Raw genomic sequence first — 20525 nt, 5'->3', positions numbered from 1 at the left:
CACACACACACACACACACACACACACACACATGTGCAACGCCAATAAAAAGCATTTATTTGTTTTTGTAAATATTTCTCTGTCCTCTCCGTTTAATGCAAGAATAACTCGATGACCTAAAACATAAAGAACTACCACACCTGTTACACACTTTTATGTATTATGCATTATGTAGCAACACATTCTAGGCATAGAGACTAGTACATATGTAACAACGGTGTTTTTTATACCAACACACAATACATTCAAACGCCTCCAATAAGCGTAAAGGTTTAACGTGTTTGAGTTGGATTTGTCTTAACACATTTACAGCGGTAGTTCTAGTTACAGCTCGACACTAAACAAGACTGAGGTCGCCCTCTGGTGGCACAAACGCAGCACGACACACTGGGAAGATCAACACACAATATAGGAAACATTTGGTTTATTGGAATACACCGTATGCACAATGCATAATGTAGAGCAACGTAACAAGCCCCAATTATTCTGATGGATTCAGTGTATTTTTAACAGTAATGACGCCTGATCTGTATATGAACGTGGGTTCTGCTTGGGACTTGAAGTCACTTCCAGTCGGTTTATCACTCTGCGCTCTGCTCCAGGTGCCCCCTAGTGTTCAACGTTTTTTCCAGGTGTACTTCTTGCGGGCGCCTGCCTGGCCTGGTTTCTGTCGCTCCTTAATCCTGGGGTCAGCCGTCAGCAAGCCCGCTGAAAGCACAAAGTCCATTTTGCAAATCTTTTTTTATTTTATTTTTTTACTTTGTATTTGCCAGCAGACACTTCATGGTCTTTGTACCTCATAGAAAGCAGGACTAGGAGCGTGTGTGTGAGAGAGTGTCTGTGTGTGTGTTAGTGTTGTTAAAACTGGCCATATGTGACATTTGATTATTCTAGAAATAAAAAGCACATAGGTTTGAAGCATTCAAATATCTATTTATTCATGTTATGTCCATAAGAGCACAAAACCAGTACAGTGAGAGATGGAGCTCATTTGACATGGACATTTGATTCAAGATAAATATGTCTTAACGTTTTCTTTCTATTAAACAGGATATAAAAATCAAACCACTGTGTACCTGCAGCGCACGAAGCTTCTAGTGTTCAGTGTCTATGTAGTACAGTAGTCTACGCTCCTGAGTGTGTGTGTAAGATTGTGTGTGTGTGTGAGAGATGGAGTGTCTAACATACCTTGCCTTATGGTCTCCACCTCCGCGGGGGTAGAGACAAAGCTGAGCAGTGCCCGTGCGATGGCGAGCCGGAGAGCACCAGCCTGTGCTGAGCGACCCCCGCCCTCCACATGTGCCTGCACATCGAACCTTCCCAGCATGCCCGCAAAGTGTAGAGGAAACATGATCTGCTCCCTGTCAGAGAGAGAGAGAGAGAGAGAGTCATCTACACATTACTTCTTTTTCTCAGTATAAGGACTGTTATTAAAGGGGGGAGGAGCGTTGAACTCTGTAATCTCATGCAGTGCATGTGACAAACCACTGCCTGTGGTCACACAGTGTGTGTTCATTCAGTATTAGCACACATGATATGCTCGTGTAATGCGTGATGTATTCATGAGCACTCCCGTGCACGTGATGTGTAATAGGTTCATATGATGTCTTCACGTGTGCGCTTGTGCACATGCAATGTGTTCACGTGCACTCCTGTGCTTGGGGACAGCAGACGTACTGTGGCCCACACTGCTGACACAGAGGAATGTTGTCGTCTGTCCGCTCCAGTTAAGTCCGTCTGATAAGGCCAGACGGAGCCCACTACTCACTCAGCTGTGTAATTAACTCCCCTCCCAGACTACAGAGGGTAAGCAGGCCGGGGGGCGGGTCGGGGGGGTGGAGGTGGGGATGGGATTGGGGAGGTTGTTGGAGGCACAGCATGCAGCCAGAAAACTGCTGGGGTTGATCATTCTCCCCTGAGGGGGCGGGGCTTAGCGGCTAGTGGTGGACAGACCAGAACTGACAGCTCGACTGACGAACAGAACGCAGCCGTGCGCTGGCTGGCCAGCAAAACTCTTTTGATGTTTTATTGAAGAATGATTTAGTAAGAGTTCATTCAAGGGAGTTTTTTTTTCAGAAATTCTTACAGATGATGTAAAATGTTATGCCCTAGAATTACACCCCGTGAAAGTCTATAAGGGTTCATTTTAACTCAGTGTCTGAGGATTTCAACGCATTTTCCATTACTCTAGATGCTGAGCAAAACCCTAGTCACTGGATTATTAGTAACAAGCGCCCTGATGCCACTCAACTGGCAACCTCATGAGGCACACGACCTTACAGATGAAGGTTAGGAGTGTTAGGAGCGTTCGGTTCCAGGCTGTAACACATCTGTTACTAAGCTCGGCCCCTGGTTACCGTGGTTATCACTGAGAAGTCTCTGACCACACGACCACATGATCACAAGACCACAGCTGTCTGTTGCATTCTCACAGTAGCATGTGCACTGATGTATTATATGTACGAACATTCAAACACGCATACACACACACACCTGTCCTGCAGAATAGGGAAGTACAGCAGACAGTCTTTTCCGTTGACAGCGACGCGTCCGCTGCCACAGTCTCGGAGTGTAACGCTGGCCGTGGCAGTTTTCCTCCTGCCTGCGAGGGAACAGAGCATGTGGTCAGGACCCTGCAGCCAGGACCACCAACGGGGGCAAGTTTCTGACTCTGAGTACCACTAGATGGTGCTGAAGGGCAGAATGAGCTGCACGCAGGTACCGTTCAGAACATCTTAGAACTGGACACTAAAACCAGCCGATATAAAACTGGTCATTTTCTTAGATGAGCAAGAACGACCTAGCGTGCATGTGTGTGTGTGTGTGTGTCTATACCGTGGGCCAGGAATGTGTATGTATGTACCATGGGCCTGGCTATAGGTTCTTCACTCTCATCATACTGAACATCAAGGAGTGTGTGTGTGTGTGTGTGTGTGTGTGTGTGTGTGTGTGTGTATGTGTGTGTGTACCATGGGCCTGGCTGTAGGTTCTTCACTCTCATCAAACTGAACATCAAGGAGTGTGTGTGTGTGTGTGTGTGTGTGTGTGTGTGTGTGTACCGTGGGCCTGGCTGTAGGTTCTTCACTCTCATCAAACTGAACATCAGGGAGTGTGTGTGTGTGTGTGTGTGTGTGTGTATGTGTGTGTACCTTGGGCCTGACTGTAGGATCTTCCGTTCTCATCACAATGAACGTCAGGGATTTCCTGCTTGGTGGACTGAATCTCCAGCTGCTTGCGGAAACGCTGGACAAACTCCTCCTCCAGCGCGCAAAAGGGCAGAGACAGCAACTTGTCCATCAGCTGTAGGAACCGTGAGTACTACACACACACACACAGGCAAAGGAAAAATGCATTTAGGAAATCATTTCACCAGCGCCCTCTTGTGGTGTCTGTGTGAATTGCAGTATGGGGGTGAGTGACTTACATCCTGGTCTGAGATATTCTCCACCAGAACCTCCTCTAACTCTTCCTTCAGTAGCCATCTGCTTCCACCTAGAGAGCTGGACACACACACACACTCCATGAATAACACTGATTATGTTGTAACAGTGGTGGTGTTAGGCAGCAGACACAGCCGCGTACAGTCAGTGAGTGTGTTCAGACTGGATGGTCTTCACTCCAGTCGTGTGGACATGACTATATAAATCACTGTTCCAGCACACCTGTATTCTGTATCACCTGCTGCCTCACAGGTCACACACACCTGGACAGGTGCCACCAGAACGAGATACTCACATTACCTGTCAGTGGCTTTCATGTTATGCATGTTGTGACTTAAACAAACATTTACTTTTTCTAACATAAACTAGTTCCATTATAAGTCAGTGAAAATTGTAGTATTCCCCCCCCCCACACACACGTGTGCACACGGTAGGTCCTGGTGCTCACATCTGCTTGCTGTCTTGAGGAAGAGCTCCTTTACTCCTCATCTGGTCTTGATGTTTTTCTATGGCCAGCACTTTCCCGAACGTGTCCTGGAATAAACAAAGCAGCGTTCACTTGAGAAGAGACGCAGGGGTTCAGTGTGTGGTCTCTGTAACAGCACGACGTCGAGGTTAGACAGCCAACTACAGCTGCTCTCCGTCCTATTTGGACAGTTCAGGAGGGACAGAGGTAGCTGTGTGTAAACACACATGGACAAAATGTTCAAGATTTTCAATCTGGATGGACTTAAACATCCCAGGTCTTATCCCCACACACACCCACCCACACCTACAAACACACCTACACCCACCCATCTACCTACACAAACACACACCTACCCACCAACACCCAAATCTCCATTATAAAGGCAGATGGCATCTCTATCTCCTTAGCCCTGGCTGGATTTAATTGTGTGTAGGGGAAATTGAATTGAGGGGCACTAGGGCGATAGCTCCCTTTCACCCTCGCACGCATGCACGCTCGCACGCGCGCACGCTCTCCCTCCTCATGGCTGGAGAAGCCGTCATGCACAGCCGGGTGGTGTTCTCAGGCACGCTTGTCTAAATTGGCATCGCGCCCACAAGCCTAGAGTGCCCGTCAGGCATGCTGCTGGAGCGGAGCGGGGCAGGGCGAGGCGGGGCGGGGCAGGGGGCCGGCGGGTGGCTCTGCTGGCAGCTCCATGCCGCTCACGTCGGCCGCGCGAGAATTCATTTCCCCTGCAATTATTCCACAGCTGTTTGTTTAATTCCACCCTGATAGAGTGCGTCTAATCCGCACACACACGCCAAACAGGCAAACATCGGGCAAAAAGCAATTTTCAGCCTGCCGGGGAAAAGGAAAGGTGTAATAGAAAAGAATGAAAAGAAAGAAAGAGGGAGGGAGGGGAAGACGAGTGATGTACGCATCACACCATTCCAGTAACGCACGTCAGTAACGCAGCCAGAGAAACAAAACCGGACAGGAGGAAGGTCTGTTAGAGGTCTGAGAGGGGCCACTGGCGGAAGGGGGAGACGAAACAGACGAGCTGTGATGTGAGCGATGAACGAGCTCTTCTGGCTGACCTCCGCTTTCAAATTCAATATATTTTCACCAAACGGTTGTACAGCAAGAGAGACAGAAGTCTCTTCTAATCCTCAAAACGTTCACCCGGGCGCTGCACCGAGGTAAACTCACACGTCCATGCAAATCACTCTGGAAGACGACGTCTATACATACAATAGGCACGTTTGAAATGAAAACATGAAATGGCTACAGCACCTTTAACGCATGTTAAACTATTCTATACTACAGCACCTTTAACGCATGTTAAACTATGCTACAGCCTCCCTGGGAACTGCATCTGCATTATTTCTTATCACAGTCGTCCGGGTAAAGCACCAGTCATGTCCTCTGGCCAGGGGAGTGGTGCAGCGTTTGTGGGTCATGGTCAGGGGAGGGGCTTTGGCCCACGGTGGGCAGATTTGACAAACCTATTTGAATGAACAGCAGGGGTGGGTTCTCTACAAGGCAAAGAGGAGACGCGCAAGCACGCGAGAGAGAAGGATGGGACGTGGGAGTCTGGGGCGAGTCGAGGACAATACAGTAGTAAATACAGGTGTGCACATGCACACGCACGTGCTTGCACGTACACTTGGAGGCATATGCCGTACATGCGTGCTTGCACATATACACATACACACATAAATGCGTTCACACACACACACACACACACACACACACACACACACACACACACACACACACACACCCCTGCACACCCACAGCAGGCCTATAACAGTGCTCAGTTTCTCTCACTCTACCCCACCCACAACCCTGGTATCTCTTGAGGCTTCTGCCCTCACTCTAGAGCAAAGGACCCCAACCAGCACAGCACGCTCAGGAGAACGGAGTCCTCTGAGCCAAGAAGAATGAGTGGGGGGCAGGAGGGGAGGGAGGGGGGAGAGAGAGAGAGAGAGAGAGAGACAGAGGGGGGGGGAGGGAGGGAGAGAGAGAGAGAGACTTACATGCATGATGGAGTAGAATGAAGGTGTCCCTGTGTAGAAGAGGAAGTGAAAAGGGCGGCCATCTTTATCCCACTGGGCCGCTGAGCAAAGAACACACAGCACATAACGCATCATAACACACACACACACACACGCAACGCATCATCACACACACACACACACACGCAACGCATCATCACACACACACACACGCAACGCATCATCACACACACATGCAGCGCATAACGCATCATAACACACACACGCAACGCATCATCACACACACACGCAGCGCATCATCACACACACACGCACACACACACACACGCAGCGCATCATCACACACACACACACACAACGCATCATCACACACACACACACGCAACGCATCATCACACACACACGCAGCGCATCATAACACACACACACGCAACGCATCATCACACACACACACACAACGCATCATCACACACACACACACACGCAACGCATCATAACACACACGCAACGCATCATAACACACACACACACGCAACGCATCATCACACACACACACACACGCAACGCATCATCACACACACACGCAACGCATCATCACACACACACGCAACGCATCATCACACACACACGCAACGCATCATCACACACACACGCAACGCATCATCACACACACACACGCAACGCATCATCACACACACACACACGCAACGCATCATCACACACACACACACACACGCAACGCATCATCACACACACACACACACACACACGCAACGCATCATCACACACACACACACACACACACACACGCAACGCATCATCACACACACACACACACGCAACGCATCATCACACACACACACACGCAACGCATCATCACACACACACACACACGCAACGCATCATCACACACACACACACACACGCAACGCATCATCACACACACACGCAGCGCAAAACGCATCATCACACACACACACACGCAACGCATCATCACACACACGCAGCGCATAACGCATCATCACACACACACGCAGCGCATAACGCATCATCACACACACACACGCAACGCATCATCACACACACACGCAGCGCATAACGCATCATCATCATCACACACACACACACGGCATCACACACACACGGCATCACACACACAAGGCATCACACACACACACGGCATCACACACACACACACACACACACACACGGCATCACACACACACACACACACACACACACACACACGGCATCACACACACACACACACACACGGCATCACACACACACACACACGGCATCACACACACACACGGCATCACACACACACACGGCATCACACACACACACGGCATCACACACACACACAACGCAACGCATCACACACAACGCAATGCATCACACACAACGCAACGCATCACACACACACAACGCAACGCAACGCATCACACACACACAACGCATCATACACACACAACGCATAACACACACAACGCATAACACACACAAACACAGCATCCTAACACACACACGGGCGGCCATCTTTATCCCACTGCGCCACTGAGCAAAGAACACACAGCACATAATGCATCATAACACACACACACACACGCAGCGCATAACGCATCATCACACACACACGCACGCAGCGCATAACGCATCATCACACACACACGCAGTGCATAACGCATCATCATCATCATCATCACACACACACACGGCATCACACACACACACACACACACACACACACACACACACACACACGGCATCACACACACACACACGGCGTCACACACACACAGACACGGCATCACACACACACACACAACGCAACATCACACACACACAACGCATCATACACACACAACGCCTAACACACACAAACACGGCATCCTAACACACACACGGCATCCTAATACACACACGGCATCCTAACACTAACACACAAATGCATCATACACATACAACGCATCATAACACACACACGGCATCTCACACACACACACACACACACACGGCATCACACACACACAACGCAACATCACACACACAAACACGGCATCCTAACACACACACACACGGCATCCTAACACACACACACACGGCATCCTAACACACACACACACGGCATCCTAACACACACACACACGGCATCCTAACACACACACACACGGCATCCTAACACACACACACACGGCATCCTAACACTAACACACAAATGCATCATACACATACAACGCATCATAACACACACACGGCATCTCACACACACACACACACACACACGGCATCACACACACACACACACACACACACACACACGGCATCACACACACACACACACACACACACACACACGGCATCACACACACACACGGCATCACACACACACACACACACACGGCATCACACACACACACAACGCATCATACACACACACAACGCATCATACACACAAACACGGCATCCTAACACACACACAGCATCCTAACACACACACAGCATCCTAACACACACACAGCATCCTAACACACACACAGCATCCTAACACTAACACACAAATGCATCATACACATACAACGCATCATAACACACACACGGCATCTCACACACACAGCACATAACGCATCATCATCACACACACACACACACACACACACAACACATCATACACACACACCGCATCACACACACACAAAATGCATCCTAACACACACAAAGACAACGCATCATCACACACACACACACACACACAAGGCATCACACACACACACAACGCATCATCGCGCACACACACAAAATGCATAACACACACAAACACACACACCGCATGATACACACACACACACCGCATCACACCCACCCACACACAAAATGCATTATAACATACACACACACAAAGACAACGCATCATACACACACACACCGCATCACGCGCACACACACACGGCATCACACACACACACGGCATCACACACACACACGGCATCACACACACGGCATCACACACACACACACACACACACGGCATCACACACACACACACACACACACACACACACACACAACGCATCACACACACACACGGCATCACACACACACACGGCATCACACACACACACAACGCAACGCATCACACACAACGCAACGCATCACACACAACGCAACGCATCACACACACACAACGCAACGCAACGCATCACACACACACAACGCATCATACACACACAACGCATAACACACACAACGCATAACACACACAAACACAGCATCCTAACACACACACGGGCGGCCATCTTTATCCCACTGCGCCACTGAGCAAAGAACACACAGCACATAATGCATCATAACACACACACACACACGCAGCGCATAACGCATCATCACACACACACGCACGCAGCGCATAACGCATCATCACACACACACGCAGTGCATAACGCATCATCATCATCATCATCACACACACACACGGCATCACACACACACACACACACACACACACACACACACACACACACACACACACGGCATCACACACACACACACGGCGTCACACACACACAGACACGGCATCACACACACACACACAACGCAACATCACACACACACAACGCATCATACACACACAACGCCTAACACACACAAACACGGCATCCTAACACACACACGGCATCCTAATACACACACGGCATCCTAACACTAACACACAAATGCATCATACACATACAACGCATCATAACACACACACGGCATCTCACACACACACACACACACACGGCATCACACACACACAACGCAACATCACACACACAAACACGGCATCCTAACACACACACACACGGCATCCTAACACACACACACACGGCATCCTAACACACACACACACGGCATCCTAACACACACACACACGGCATCCTAACACACACACACACGGCATCCTAACACACACACACACGGCATCCTAACACACACACACACGGCATCCTAACACACACACACACGGCATCCTAACACACACACACACGGCATCCTAACACACACACACACGGCATCCTAACACACACACACACGGCATCCTAACACTAACACACAAATGCATCATACACATACAACGCATCATAACACACACACGGCATCTCACACACACACACACACACACGGCATCACACACACACACACACACACACACACACACGGCATCACACACACACACACACACGGCATCACACACACACACGGCATCACACACACACACACACACACGGCATCACACACACACACGGCATCACACACACACACAACGCATCATACACACACACAACGCATCATACACACAAACACGGCATCCTAACACACACACAGCATCCTAACACACACACAGCATCCTAACACACACACAGCATCCTAACACACACACAGCATCCTAACACTAACACACAAATGCATCATACACATACAACGCATCATAACACACACACGGCATCTCACACACACAGCACATAACGCATCATCATCACACACACACACACACACACACACAACACATCATACACACACACCGCATCACACACACACAAAATGCATCCTAACACACACAAAGACAACGCATCATCACACACACACACACACACACACAAGGCATCACACACACACACAACGCATCATCGCGCACACACACAAAATGCATAACACACACAAACACACACACCGCATGATACACACACACACACCGCATCACACCCACCCACACACAAAATGCATTATAACATACACACACACAAAGACAACGCATCATACACACACACACCGCATCACGCGCACACACACACGGCATCACACACACACACGGCATCACACACACGGCATCACACACACACACACGGCATCACACACACACACACACACACACACACACACAACGCATCATACACACACAAACACGGCATCCTAACACACACACAGCATCCTAACACACACACAGCATCCTAACACACACACAGCATCCTAACACACACACAGCATCCTAACACACACACAGCATCCTAACACTAACACACAAATGCATCATACACATACAATGCATCATAACACACACACGGCATTTCACACACAGCACATAACGCATCATCATCATCATCATCGCACACACACACACACACACACACACACACACAACGCATCATACACACACCGCATCATACACACACACACTGCATCACACACACACAAAATGCATCCTAACACACACAAAGACAACGCATCATCACACACACACAATGCATCACACACACACACCGCATGATACACACACACACACAGCATGATACACACACACACACCGCATCACACACACACTGCATCATCACACCCACCGCATCATCTCACACACACACACACAAAATGCATTATAACATACACACACACAAAGACAACGCATCATCACACACACACCGCATCACGCACGCGCACACACACACCGCATCATAACACACACATACACACGCAACGCCTCATAACACACACACGCACACGCAACGCCTCATAACACACACACGCACACGCAACACCTCATAACACACACACGCACGCAACGCCTCACACACACGCACGCAACGCCTCATACACACGCACACACACGCACGCAACGCCTCACACACGCACGCACGCAACGCCTCACACACGCACGCACGCAACGCCTCACACACGCACGCACGCAACGCCTCACACACGCACGCACGCAACGCCTCATACACATGCACGCACGCAACGCCTCATACACACACACACGCACGCAACGCATCATACACACACACGCACGCAACGCATCATACACACACACGCACGCAACGCATCACAACACACACGCACACACCGCATCACAACACACGCGCACACACCGCATCACAACACACGCGCACACACACACACACACAACGCATCATAACACACACACGTGAACAGTCAGCATCAGTGAACCACAACACCATGCACACATCCAGCTCAGACTCAGCAGTGATGGACTCATGTACAGTACCTGTCTGCTTGGGGAAGATCAGCTCAGGGTGCTGTGGGACAGATGTAGAGGAGAATTACACTTTGATCAGGTGTGTGTGTGTGTGTGTGTGGGGGGGGGGGGGGGGGGGGGGTGCAGCAAAACTTACCTTCATGACAGGTCGCGCCTTTTTCTCAAACAGGCCAGACGGGAAGAGATATTCTATGCTCCTCTGTCTCAGACACACACACAGACACACACACACACACACACACACACACACACACACACACAATTATTTTAACATTCTTTGCCATTTCTTTCCTCTCGCCACACCATTTTGGAGGACATCTAAAAGTGAACGCTTGTTGAGCTGCTGGGAAATGTCGCTTTGGGTGGACCGTATGTACCGTGAGAAGGGAAGGCCGTTCATGAGCGTCTGGGGAAAATAGAAAACAAGAAGGGGAAAGGTGAAAGAGAGGGGGATGAAGTGAGATGACAGCGGCAAGCGTGGAAAATGAGACACCCAGTCATGTATCACGCCGTCAAGACGAGAGAACGAGAGCGAGAGAGCCCATAGAAGAGAGGGCTGGCAGGAGCAGAGAGAGAGAGAGAGAGAGAGAGAGAGAGAGAGAGAGAGAGAGAGAGAGAGAGGAGTGCAAGAGAGGGGAGCAGAGCTGCTGAACACCGCAGCAGATGAAGCAAACACCTGCTAACACTGAGAACGGCAATATGGCGCTACTCCCCGAGGGAGGTGCGGCCTCGTCACGCTGCTGCTTCAACGTCCGCTACCCCCACAGCGCAGTCACCCCAACGCGCACCACTGCCCAACTTTGTTCGGGAACTTGCGGGACTACAGACATCTGCTGTGGGCAAAGGCACAACACAGCCGTGAGTCAGGGCGCTCGGGAAATCCGAGTAGCGTGTGGAGAGGCCCGCGGAAGCCCCGCCTCGTTCACTTCCGTGCGGAAGCCCCGCCCCCATGCCAGCACAGCCTCTGACCCTTGAACCTCAGAATCCAAACTGATGGGCTCAGAGCTGAAGAGCGTGTGTGTGTGTATGTGCGTGTCTTTGTTAATTACTCCCCGCTGCACAGCTGTCTCACACCTTCGCTGCGCTTTCGCAGGAACGTCACGTTGGTTGAAGCGGCTGGCACTGAGGTGGCATCGCCACCCACCCAGACGGTGCCCACGCGCTGCCCTGCCAGCCTGAGGCATCATCGTGGGTGCCCACCGCATCCCCCCGCGCCCCCCCCGCGGTGAGCGTCAACTCACTTCTCCACACTGCTGCTGAAGACTCCATCCATTAGCAGAACCATTGAGGTCTGCGGAGACAACAGCGAGGTGGGACGACACCGGACAGACTCAGCGGGGCAAATTAATTACAGGTAGCAAGGGGAGGGACAGACGTGAGGTGTGAAAGGGTTTCCAAACATCCCCCATCTTCCTCTGGCCAACTGGGCCGTTTCCAAACACAAGGCTTTGGTCATCGTCTTGGAATAACCCCTGATAATCTCGGCGCGGGAGTACTTCACACGGACATCCTATAATCCACCGTTTATGACGGAGTCTGACCGACACACCTCTGTGGCGGAGTAGCGTGACGCTGGCTTATCTGAAACCATTACTAACACACACACACCAACACAGCCTGCTAGAAGTCGACCTTACACATGGACATCACCTGTCCTGAGCGGAGCAGTGCAGAGATTATTCACATAGCAGATGGGTTTATTCACCAATCCCCAAAAGAACCACACATCCATTCCCAGCGACCACGTGTACCTACTGGTCAGTACTAAGAACACCTGACCACAAGCAGTACTAATAGCACCTGACCACATGCTTATGGTCTTATGATGCATGTGTATTTAATTTGTGTATGTATGTGTATTTAATTTCATTTAAATTAGCTGATGTCACGAGGCATTGTACCGCACAGACTATTGGACCACCAGATGGTGTCAAAGTAAATAATAACATTAAAAATGCTATTATTATTTATTTTACTAAAATGCCACATAAGCTAATGAGGATGTATAATTTACATTGCACGTGTCCAGCAGGGCGCGGCAGTACTCTGAAGTCTATTTCCACATCACATTACAAGTGCATCCCAGGCCCGCGCGCTGCCTTACGTCGACGTCCTGCTGCGTGAACGTCTCGGGATCCTCGCCCATCATGTTCGCGAGACGGCGCTTGCCAACCTCGAACTCCTCCGCGTGCTTCCTGATGTACTCGATGGAGAATTTCTCCGGTCCTCGCGCAGCCTTGTTCACCTGCACGCGCGAGGACACGCAGATCTGCCTGGTGAACTGCGAGAGAGCGAGAGAGAGAGAGAGAGAGAGAGAGACAGACAGAGAGAGAGAGACAGAGAGACAGACAGAGAGAGAGAGACAGAGAGAGAGAGAGAGAGAGAGAGACAGACAGAGAGAGAGAGACAGAGAGACAGACAGAGAGAGAGAGACAGAGAGAGAGAGAGAGAGAGAGAGAGAGACAGACAGAGAGAGAGAGACAGAGAGACAGACAGAGAGAGAGAGACAGAGAGAGAGAGAGAGAGAGACAGAGAGACAGACAGAGAGAGAGAGAGAGAGAGAGAGAGAGAGAGAGAGAGAGAGAGAGAGAGAGAGTGAACGACACATACCTAACGGAGCACTCTGCAAGCCCGTGCAGTAACCGGAACCCTATCCTGTTAGCTCGAGATCATCCCAACGCGGACAGCGTCTCCGCTACTGCACCACTCACGACTACGACAGAGCGCGAGCGCCGTTACCTGTCGGCTGGTCCGCGTCGAGGTGAGCGAGAAGCTGCGCGTGTAGTTCAGACAGCTGGAGAAAACGGACCTGCTGGAGGCAGCCATGTTGGACTACAATGTCGCGCTGCCACCGGAAGGCTTTCCTGTGTTCTCTGACGTCACGTCCTGTATTACAAGCGGTCGGTATTTAACCCTTTAACAGAAGCAGGTATTTAACCCGGCTCCCTTTAACAGAAGCAGGTAAGCAGGTATTTAACCCGGCTCCCATTAACAGAAGCAGGTATTTAACCCGGCTCCCTTTAACAGAAGCAGGTATTTAACCAGGCTCCCTTTAACAGAAGCAGGTATTTAACCCGGCTCCCTTTAACAGAAGCAGGTATTTAACCCGGCTCCCATTAACAGAAGCAGGTATTTAACCAGGCTCCCTTTAACAGAAGCAGGTATTTAACCCAGCTCCCTTTAACAGAAGCAGGTATTTAACCCAGCTCCCTTTAACAGAAGCAAGTATTTAACCTGGCTACCTTTAACAGAAGCAGGTAAGCAGGTATTTAACCCGGCTCCCATTAACAGAAGCAGGTATTTAACCCGGCTCCCTTTAACAGAAGCAGGTAAGCAGGTATTTAACCCGGCTCCCATTAACAGAAGCAGGTATTTAACCAGGCTCCCTTTAACAGAAGCAGGTATTTAACCCAGCTCCCTTTAACAGAAGCAGGTATTTAACCCAGCTCCCTTTAACAGAAGCAGGTATTTAACCCAGCTCCCTTTAACAGAAGCAAGTATTTAACCTGGCTACCTTTAACAGATACATTTAACAGAAGCAGGTATTTAACCCAGCTCCCTTTAACAGAAGCAGGTATTTAACCCAGCTCCCTTTAACAGAAGCAGGTATTTAACCCAGCTCCCTTTAACAGAAGCAAGTATTTAACCTGGCTACCTTTAACAGATACATTTAACAGAAGCAGGTATTTAACCCAGCTCCCTTTAACAGAAGCAGGTATTTAACCTGGCTCCCTTTAACAGAAGCAGGTATTTAATAACTTACACTAAAAAGGGGCAGTGCTTGAAGTTGACCAGTCCTCACCGATATACAGTACTGGACCGATACTCACTGCAGTACTCGCACTTGTACATTTTACTCTTTGGTGTAAATGTGAATTTTCTTGTGTAACAGCATATCAGGTTGTGCATGACTCATTATGACCCTATATAAACTACATTATGCAGGGGGCACTCCGACCCTATATAAACTACATTATGCAGGGGGCACTCCGACCCTATATAAACTACATTACCCAGGGGGCACTTCGACCCCATATAAACTACATTACCCAGGGGGCACTTCGACCCCATATAAACTACATTAACCAGTGGGCACTTCGACCCCATATAAACTACATTAACCAGTGGGCACTTCGACCCCATATAAACTGCATTACCCAGGGGGCACTGCGACCCCATATAAACTACATTAACCAGTGGGCACTTTGACCCCATATAAACTACATTACCCAGGGGGCACTGCGACCCCATATAAACTACATTACCCAGGCGGTATTCTCACGTTCCCGTTCTCTCTACATTCTAGTACAAGGCAAGCAACGTTAATGCTCAACAAGTCAGGGAATGTTAATGATAAACAACTTTGTTGGCTTGGGTCCTAAAGGGACCAAACGCATGACTCGTTAGTCTAATCCCTGAGGTCTTTGTCAAACATGCTTAAATTTACATTATATGAATTCTAGTTATGAACAATTGTGATTTTACTCTCCATATGTTTAACACTGAGCCACGCCGAGCCAAGCGACTGAACTCTGCGATGGTCGGGCAGCCTAAAAATGCGCCTTTGCCATCTGTTCCCATCATTTTCGTTTCATTTTGAATCGCTGTCCTGTCCTCCTCATTCGTGATGAACCATATCCAGGAGCAGCGAGACGTCTGGACGAGGTCGCCGCGAGGCAGGTTTTGCTCCAGAGGCAGCGTGCGCACCGCTCCAGATCACTGTTGCCTTCACCGTCGTCGCGGTGATGGAGGCAGAGCTACCACTTAGCAATATCCATCAAACTGAAGGGCCCCGCTAGCGTCTGGCGCGTGCCAGCCCGCGTGCTGTGGTCGTCAGCGTCATGATGGACTGGGCTTGCTCTCAGACTGTAGCCACAAGCACGGTGCAGCTCGCTAAGAAAAATTGACTTGACCTCTGCTCTCTAATTCACTGTGGTGGACTTGGGGGTGGGGTGTCTACGCATAAACCATATGCGTACCTCAGCTCTCAGAGCTCGTATTTTGTATCTTGATCTCATCCACTCTCTTGTGTAAACTATTAAACATTATACCACATCTCTCAGCGCACACCAGAGAATCTTTTGAGTTTCCAGTATTGTGATGTTACTATATTAATGCAATATTTGTTCACTTTGTAGTAGTGGACTGAAGTAGATGTGAATTCTGACTTTACACTTGATGTAGTGGACAGTATTAATAACGTTCAGTGCTAGCGTAATGTTATTTGCTGACTACTGAAACTGCCAGTTATGCTCAATTTGTTGTATTCTATCACTGTTCTCTGCCAATTTGAGTGTCGGATTAAAGCATTAGCACCGCGGCAGTCTCTTGTGAAGATGGGTTGGTTAATCTCAGAGGATTAATCAGTGTTCTCCTTCTTTCAAGGAATTTTCAAGAAAAAAGTGGGTTCAGTCCAGTAAGCAAACCATTAATCCCCAAAAGCAGAAGAAGCGTGTCTACTGTGAGAAGAAGCGAGAAGAAGCCGAGGGGGATGTGAGATTCTGGCGCGGCCAGATGACTCACATTTGAATATAAAAAAAGGAAAAAGAATAAACAATAACACTGTGTGTGTGTGTGTGTGTGAGAGAGAGAGAGAGAGAGAGAGAGAGAGAGAGAGAGACATTGAGCTGATCTTCTGAGTCTTTTGCGGTTGAGGTTCAGGCTTACTGGAATCATATTTTCCACAGTGCTTTACAGTGATTTCCTAATATCCTTACCGGCTTGTGGCGGGATAAGCACGTCTCCTCGTGCATGCTCGCCTCACCTCAAAGCTGTTATACTTCTCAGTGCTCCCGCTACTGCATTCCAGCCTACGCGATCCCAGTCATAGGTCACTGTGCTCAGAGCAGACCTTCACTAGCGTGAGTAGCCCCTCCGTGCCCCAAACAACCCTAAACATTCACTCAACATTCACCCCAACACCATCTCAATTATATAACACCTGAGTTTCTAGCCGATCAGGGATGTGGGCAGCAGCTATTACAGACGGACCTAGTCACTACTAATTGCCGAACTGAACCACCATGAAGAGTCGTCCTTGAATAGGACCACGGGTGGGTCAGTGTGCACATTCGCCTGTTTCTTCAGCCCTGTTATTATTGGGATTCTAGGCCACAAGGAAACGTTACTGTGAATAAGAACCATGTCCAGAGGACAGGGGAGATTACATGGCTACCAATGAATCAGAATCCAAACTACAATTCATCACAATCCTGGAGAGCTATTGATCGATACACACAGGCAGGGCACGTCCTGGCAGCCGCAGGGACGAGAGAGGGGTGAACGAGAGAAAAACAACAGATTTCCCTTCTGTCCCCTGAATGCAGCTGTGATTGTGTGTGTGTGTGTGTGTGTGTGAGTGAGAGAGACTTTGTCGTGGGTGCCAGCGAGCTGTTGCTGCCCCAGGGCCAAACCGACCCCCCCCCCCCCACAGACGCTTCTGCCCGTCTAAAGCAGCACACGTGTCTAAGCCTGCGATGATTGGCTTCTTATCTTCAGGCAGTACTGGGGAGGGAGGGCATGATTGGAAAACGCTGCCGGGGGCCATGTGTGGGGGCCGTGTGTGGGGGCCATGTGTTCTGTGCCTGAGCACACAGACACCCAGAGAGAGCATGGTAATGTACGTAGGACCGGCCCAGCCCAAGGGACATGCGCGCACACACACACACACACACACACACACACAATCAACTGAAGCTGGAAGGGAAATAATGCAGGAGGCACAATCAAATATCATGTAGGTTATCTGCACACAGAGGCAAAACTCAGGAAAAATATGTTCAGGTAATTTATGTTTGCTTTTATTTTAATTTTCTTCATCTACAGTAATATTACAGCAGATTCTTACAGTGTTTGATAAACATCAGCCTTTATCGTGAAGGCCTTACAGGACCTTACAGAGCTATAAACCTCTGCACACCACTGATGTGTCTCGCACCGATGCCAACGTGTCTCGCACTGACGCCGCCGTGTCTCGCACCGACGCTGACGTGGCTCACGTTGCCGCTGCTAAGTCTCGCTGGGCCAGTGCCGCGCTTCCCCCATCCATCCAGGCCCGTTGCCAGAGAAATGGTCGCCCGGGTTACAGATCTGCCGCGCAAATCATTCCACAGATGATCGGAGGCCGGCGCGGTGAGCGGCGGTTAATTGATAGCAAAAAGCAACATAATAAATATAGACGTTTGGGCGGAGACGTGGGGTAGGGCTGGCGTGCCAGCGATTACCCGCTGGAATCAGGCTTCATCAATATCAGGCTAATTACAAAGCAATTCTGGCAGCGCGTGAAACAAATCGACTGCCGTGGCTGATCGGTCCGTAGCCGTGGCCGTCCACAGATATTAGAGCTGAGCGGGGGGACCACAATGAGGGAGGGGGACAGATCTCTCCCTACACCGCTGATATTAGAACTGATAAGGGAGGAGAGAGCGCTCCAAATGAGTGGAGTGCAGCTTCAGTAACGTCTGCTGTAGACTCTCATACAGTCATGAAGGCCCACCAGACTCCAGAACACCTTTTCCAGTGCTTCTCTTTCCTTTTTCTTTCCTCTTTCTTTCTCAAATGTTCTCCCTGTTTCAGGTAAAGTCCGACAGCCATTCTATTGGATTATGGCCTGCATGCATCTTAAAGACCTGTGCGACGCCGGCCTCAGGACTTTGCTCCTCTCTCAGACTCTCTCTCAGATGGATCCGTTTTTCAGACGGTCCAGAACACCCCCAGACTTCCATCTCCTCTCACCCTCACCACAGGAGCGGCTGTATTGGGTTTCCGACTAGCTGAGGTTTCCTTCCATACTTCCCAGTGATGAAAAGCCCAGTGTCTTTGCCCTGGTTCCTCTCCGGTCTCGTGTCTGACTGCTTTCCCCAGGTGAGCGTCTGAAGCAGTCACAACGGGGAGGAAGGAAGCCGTTACTGCGCGAGGCGGGGGGGGGGCGTGCAGGAAGAGGTCCAGGGCTCCAGACGGTACGGGAGTAACCCTACACTCGGGAAAGGGCAGAGAGTGACTCAAGAAAAACTTCCTACCATCTCATCCTAGCAGCGCTGGCCCCTAATGGGTCGGGTCTCGGAGCGAAGTCCCCTGGCGTTTTCAGCCCCCGCCTCCGATACCCTCCCAGACCCGAAACTGCCTGCGTTTGACTTTCTTATGTTTTGCTCTCTGAGGATAATTGGCTCCTGATGTTACTGCAGAGAGAGAAAAAATGACGATTGTTCAATAAAAGCGTTGCATTAATGATCCAGAGATTCCAAACGGCCGCCCAAGAAAAATGTGTAATTATAAACACTTCCAGCAGAAAGGCAGGCTCCGATGATGAGGCGGACGAGGAGGAGGAAGAGAAGAGACGGAAGCGCTCAGCGCACCGAGCACACCGGTCAGGCATGAAGAGCGGGGCAGTCAGGGTCCGAAGACCCCACTCCGGTCTGACGAACAGACAGAACAACCTGAGCTACTGCTGAGCCCCCACATCTGTGGAGGCCGTTTAGGCCCCATCGTACGCATCAAAAGGTTAAACCTCTAAAATCTAATATTTGCCCAGAGGGGGTCATGGCACCACAATTACCAGGTCCAGTCGGCCAACCTAATCAGCCTACAGG

General features: G+C 49.9%; 1 protein-coding gene across 1 annotated transcript; it reads right to left on the bottom strand.

Annotated features, from left to right (window-relative positions):
- Positions 1-34: 34 nt before the first annotated feature.
- On the bottom strand, positions 35-14796 carry mrps9 (mitochondrial ribosomal protein S9). Its single transcript, XM_027004622.2, has 11 exons — positions 14677-14796; positions 14042-14218; positions 12074-12136; positions 11947-11977; positions 5928-6007; positions 3889-3974; positions 3425-3500; positions 3150-3318; positions 2494-2602; positions 1189-1361; positions 35-708 (listed from the first exon to the last, which is right to left on the bottom strand). The coding sequence occupies exons 1-11, from the start codon at positions 14761-14763 to the stop codon at positions 617-619; spliced, it is 1143 nt and encodes a 380-aa protein (XP_026860423.2). The 5' UTR covers positions 14764-14796; the 3' UTR covers positions 35-616.
- Positions 14797-20525: the final 5729 nt, after the last annotated feature.

The sequence above is a fragment of the Electrophorus electricus genome, chromosome 1 (assembly GCF_013358815.1).
Source record: "Electrophorus electricus isolate fEleEle1 chromosome 1, fEleEle1.pri, whole genome shotgun sequence".
Taxonomy (NCBI): domain Eukaryota; kingdom Metazoa; phylum Chordata; class Actinopteri; order Gymnotiformes; family Gymnotidae; genus Electrophorus; species Electrophorus electricus.
The sequence above is the reverse complement of the archived record's forward strand: the minus strand, read 5'-3'. Positions and strand labels throughout refer to the sequence as shown.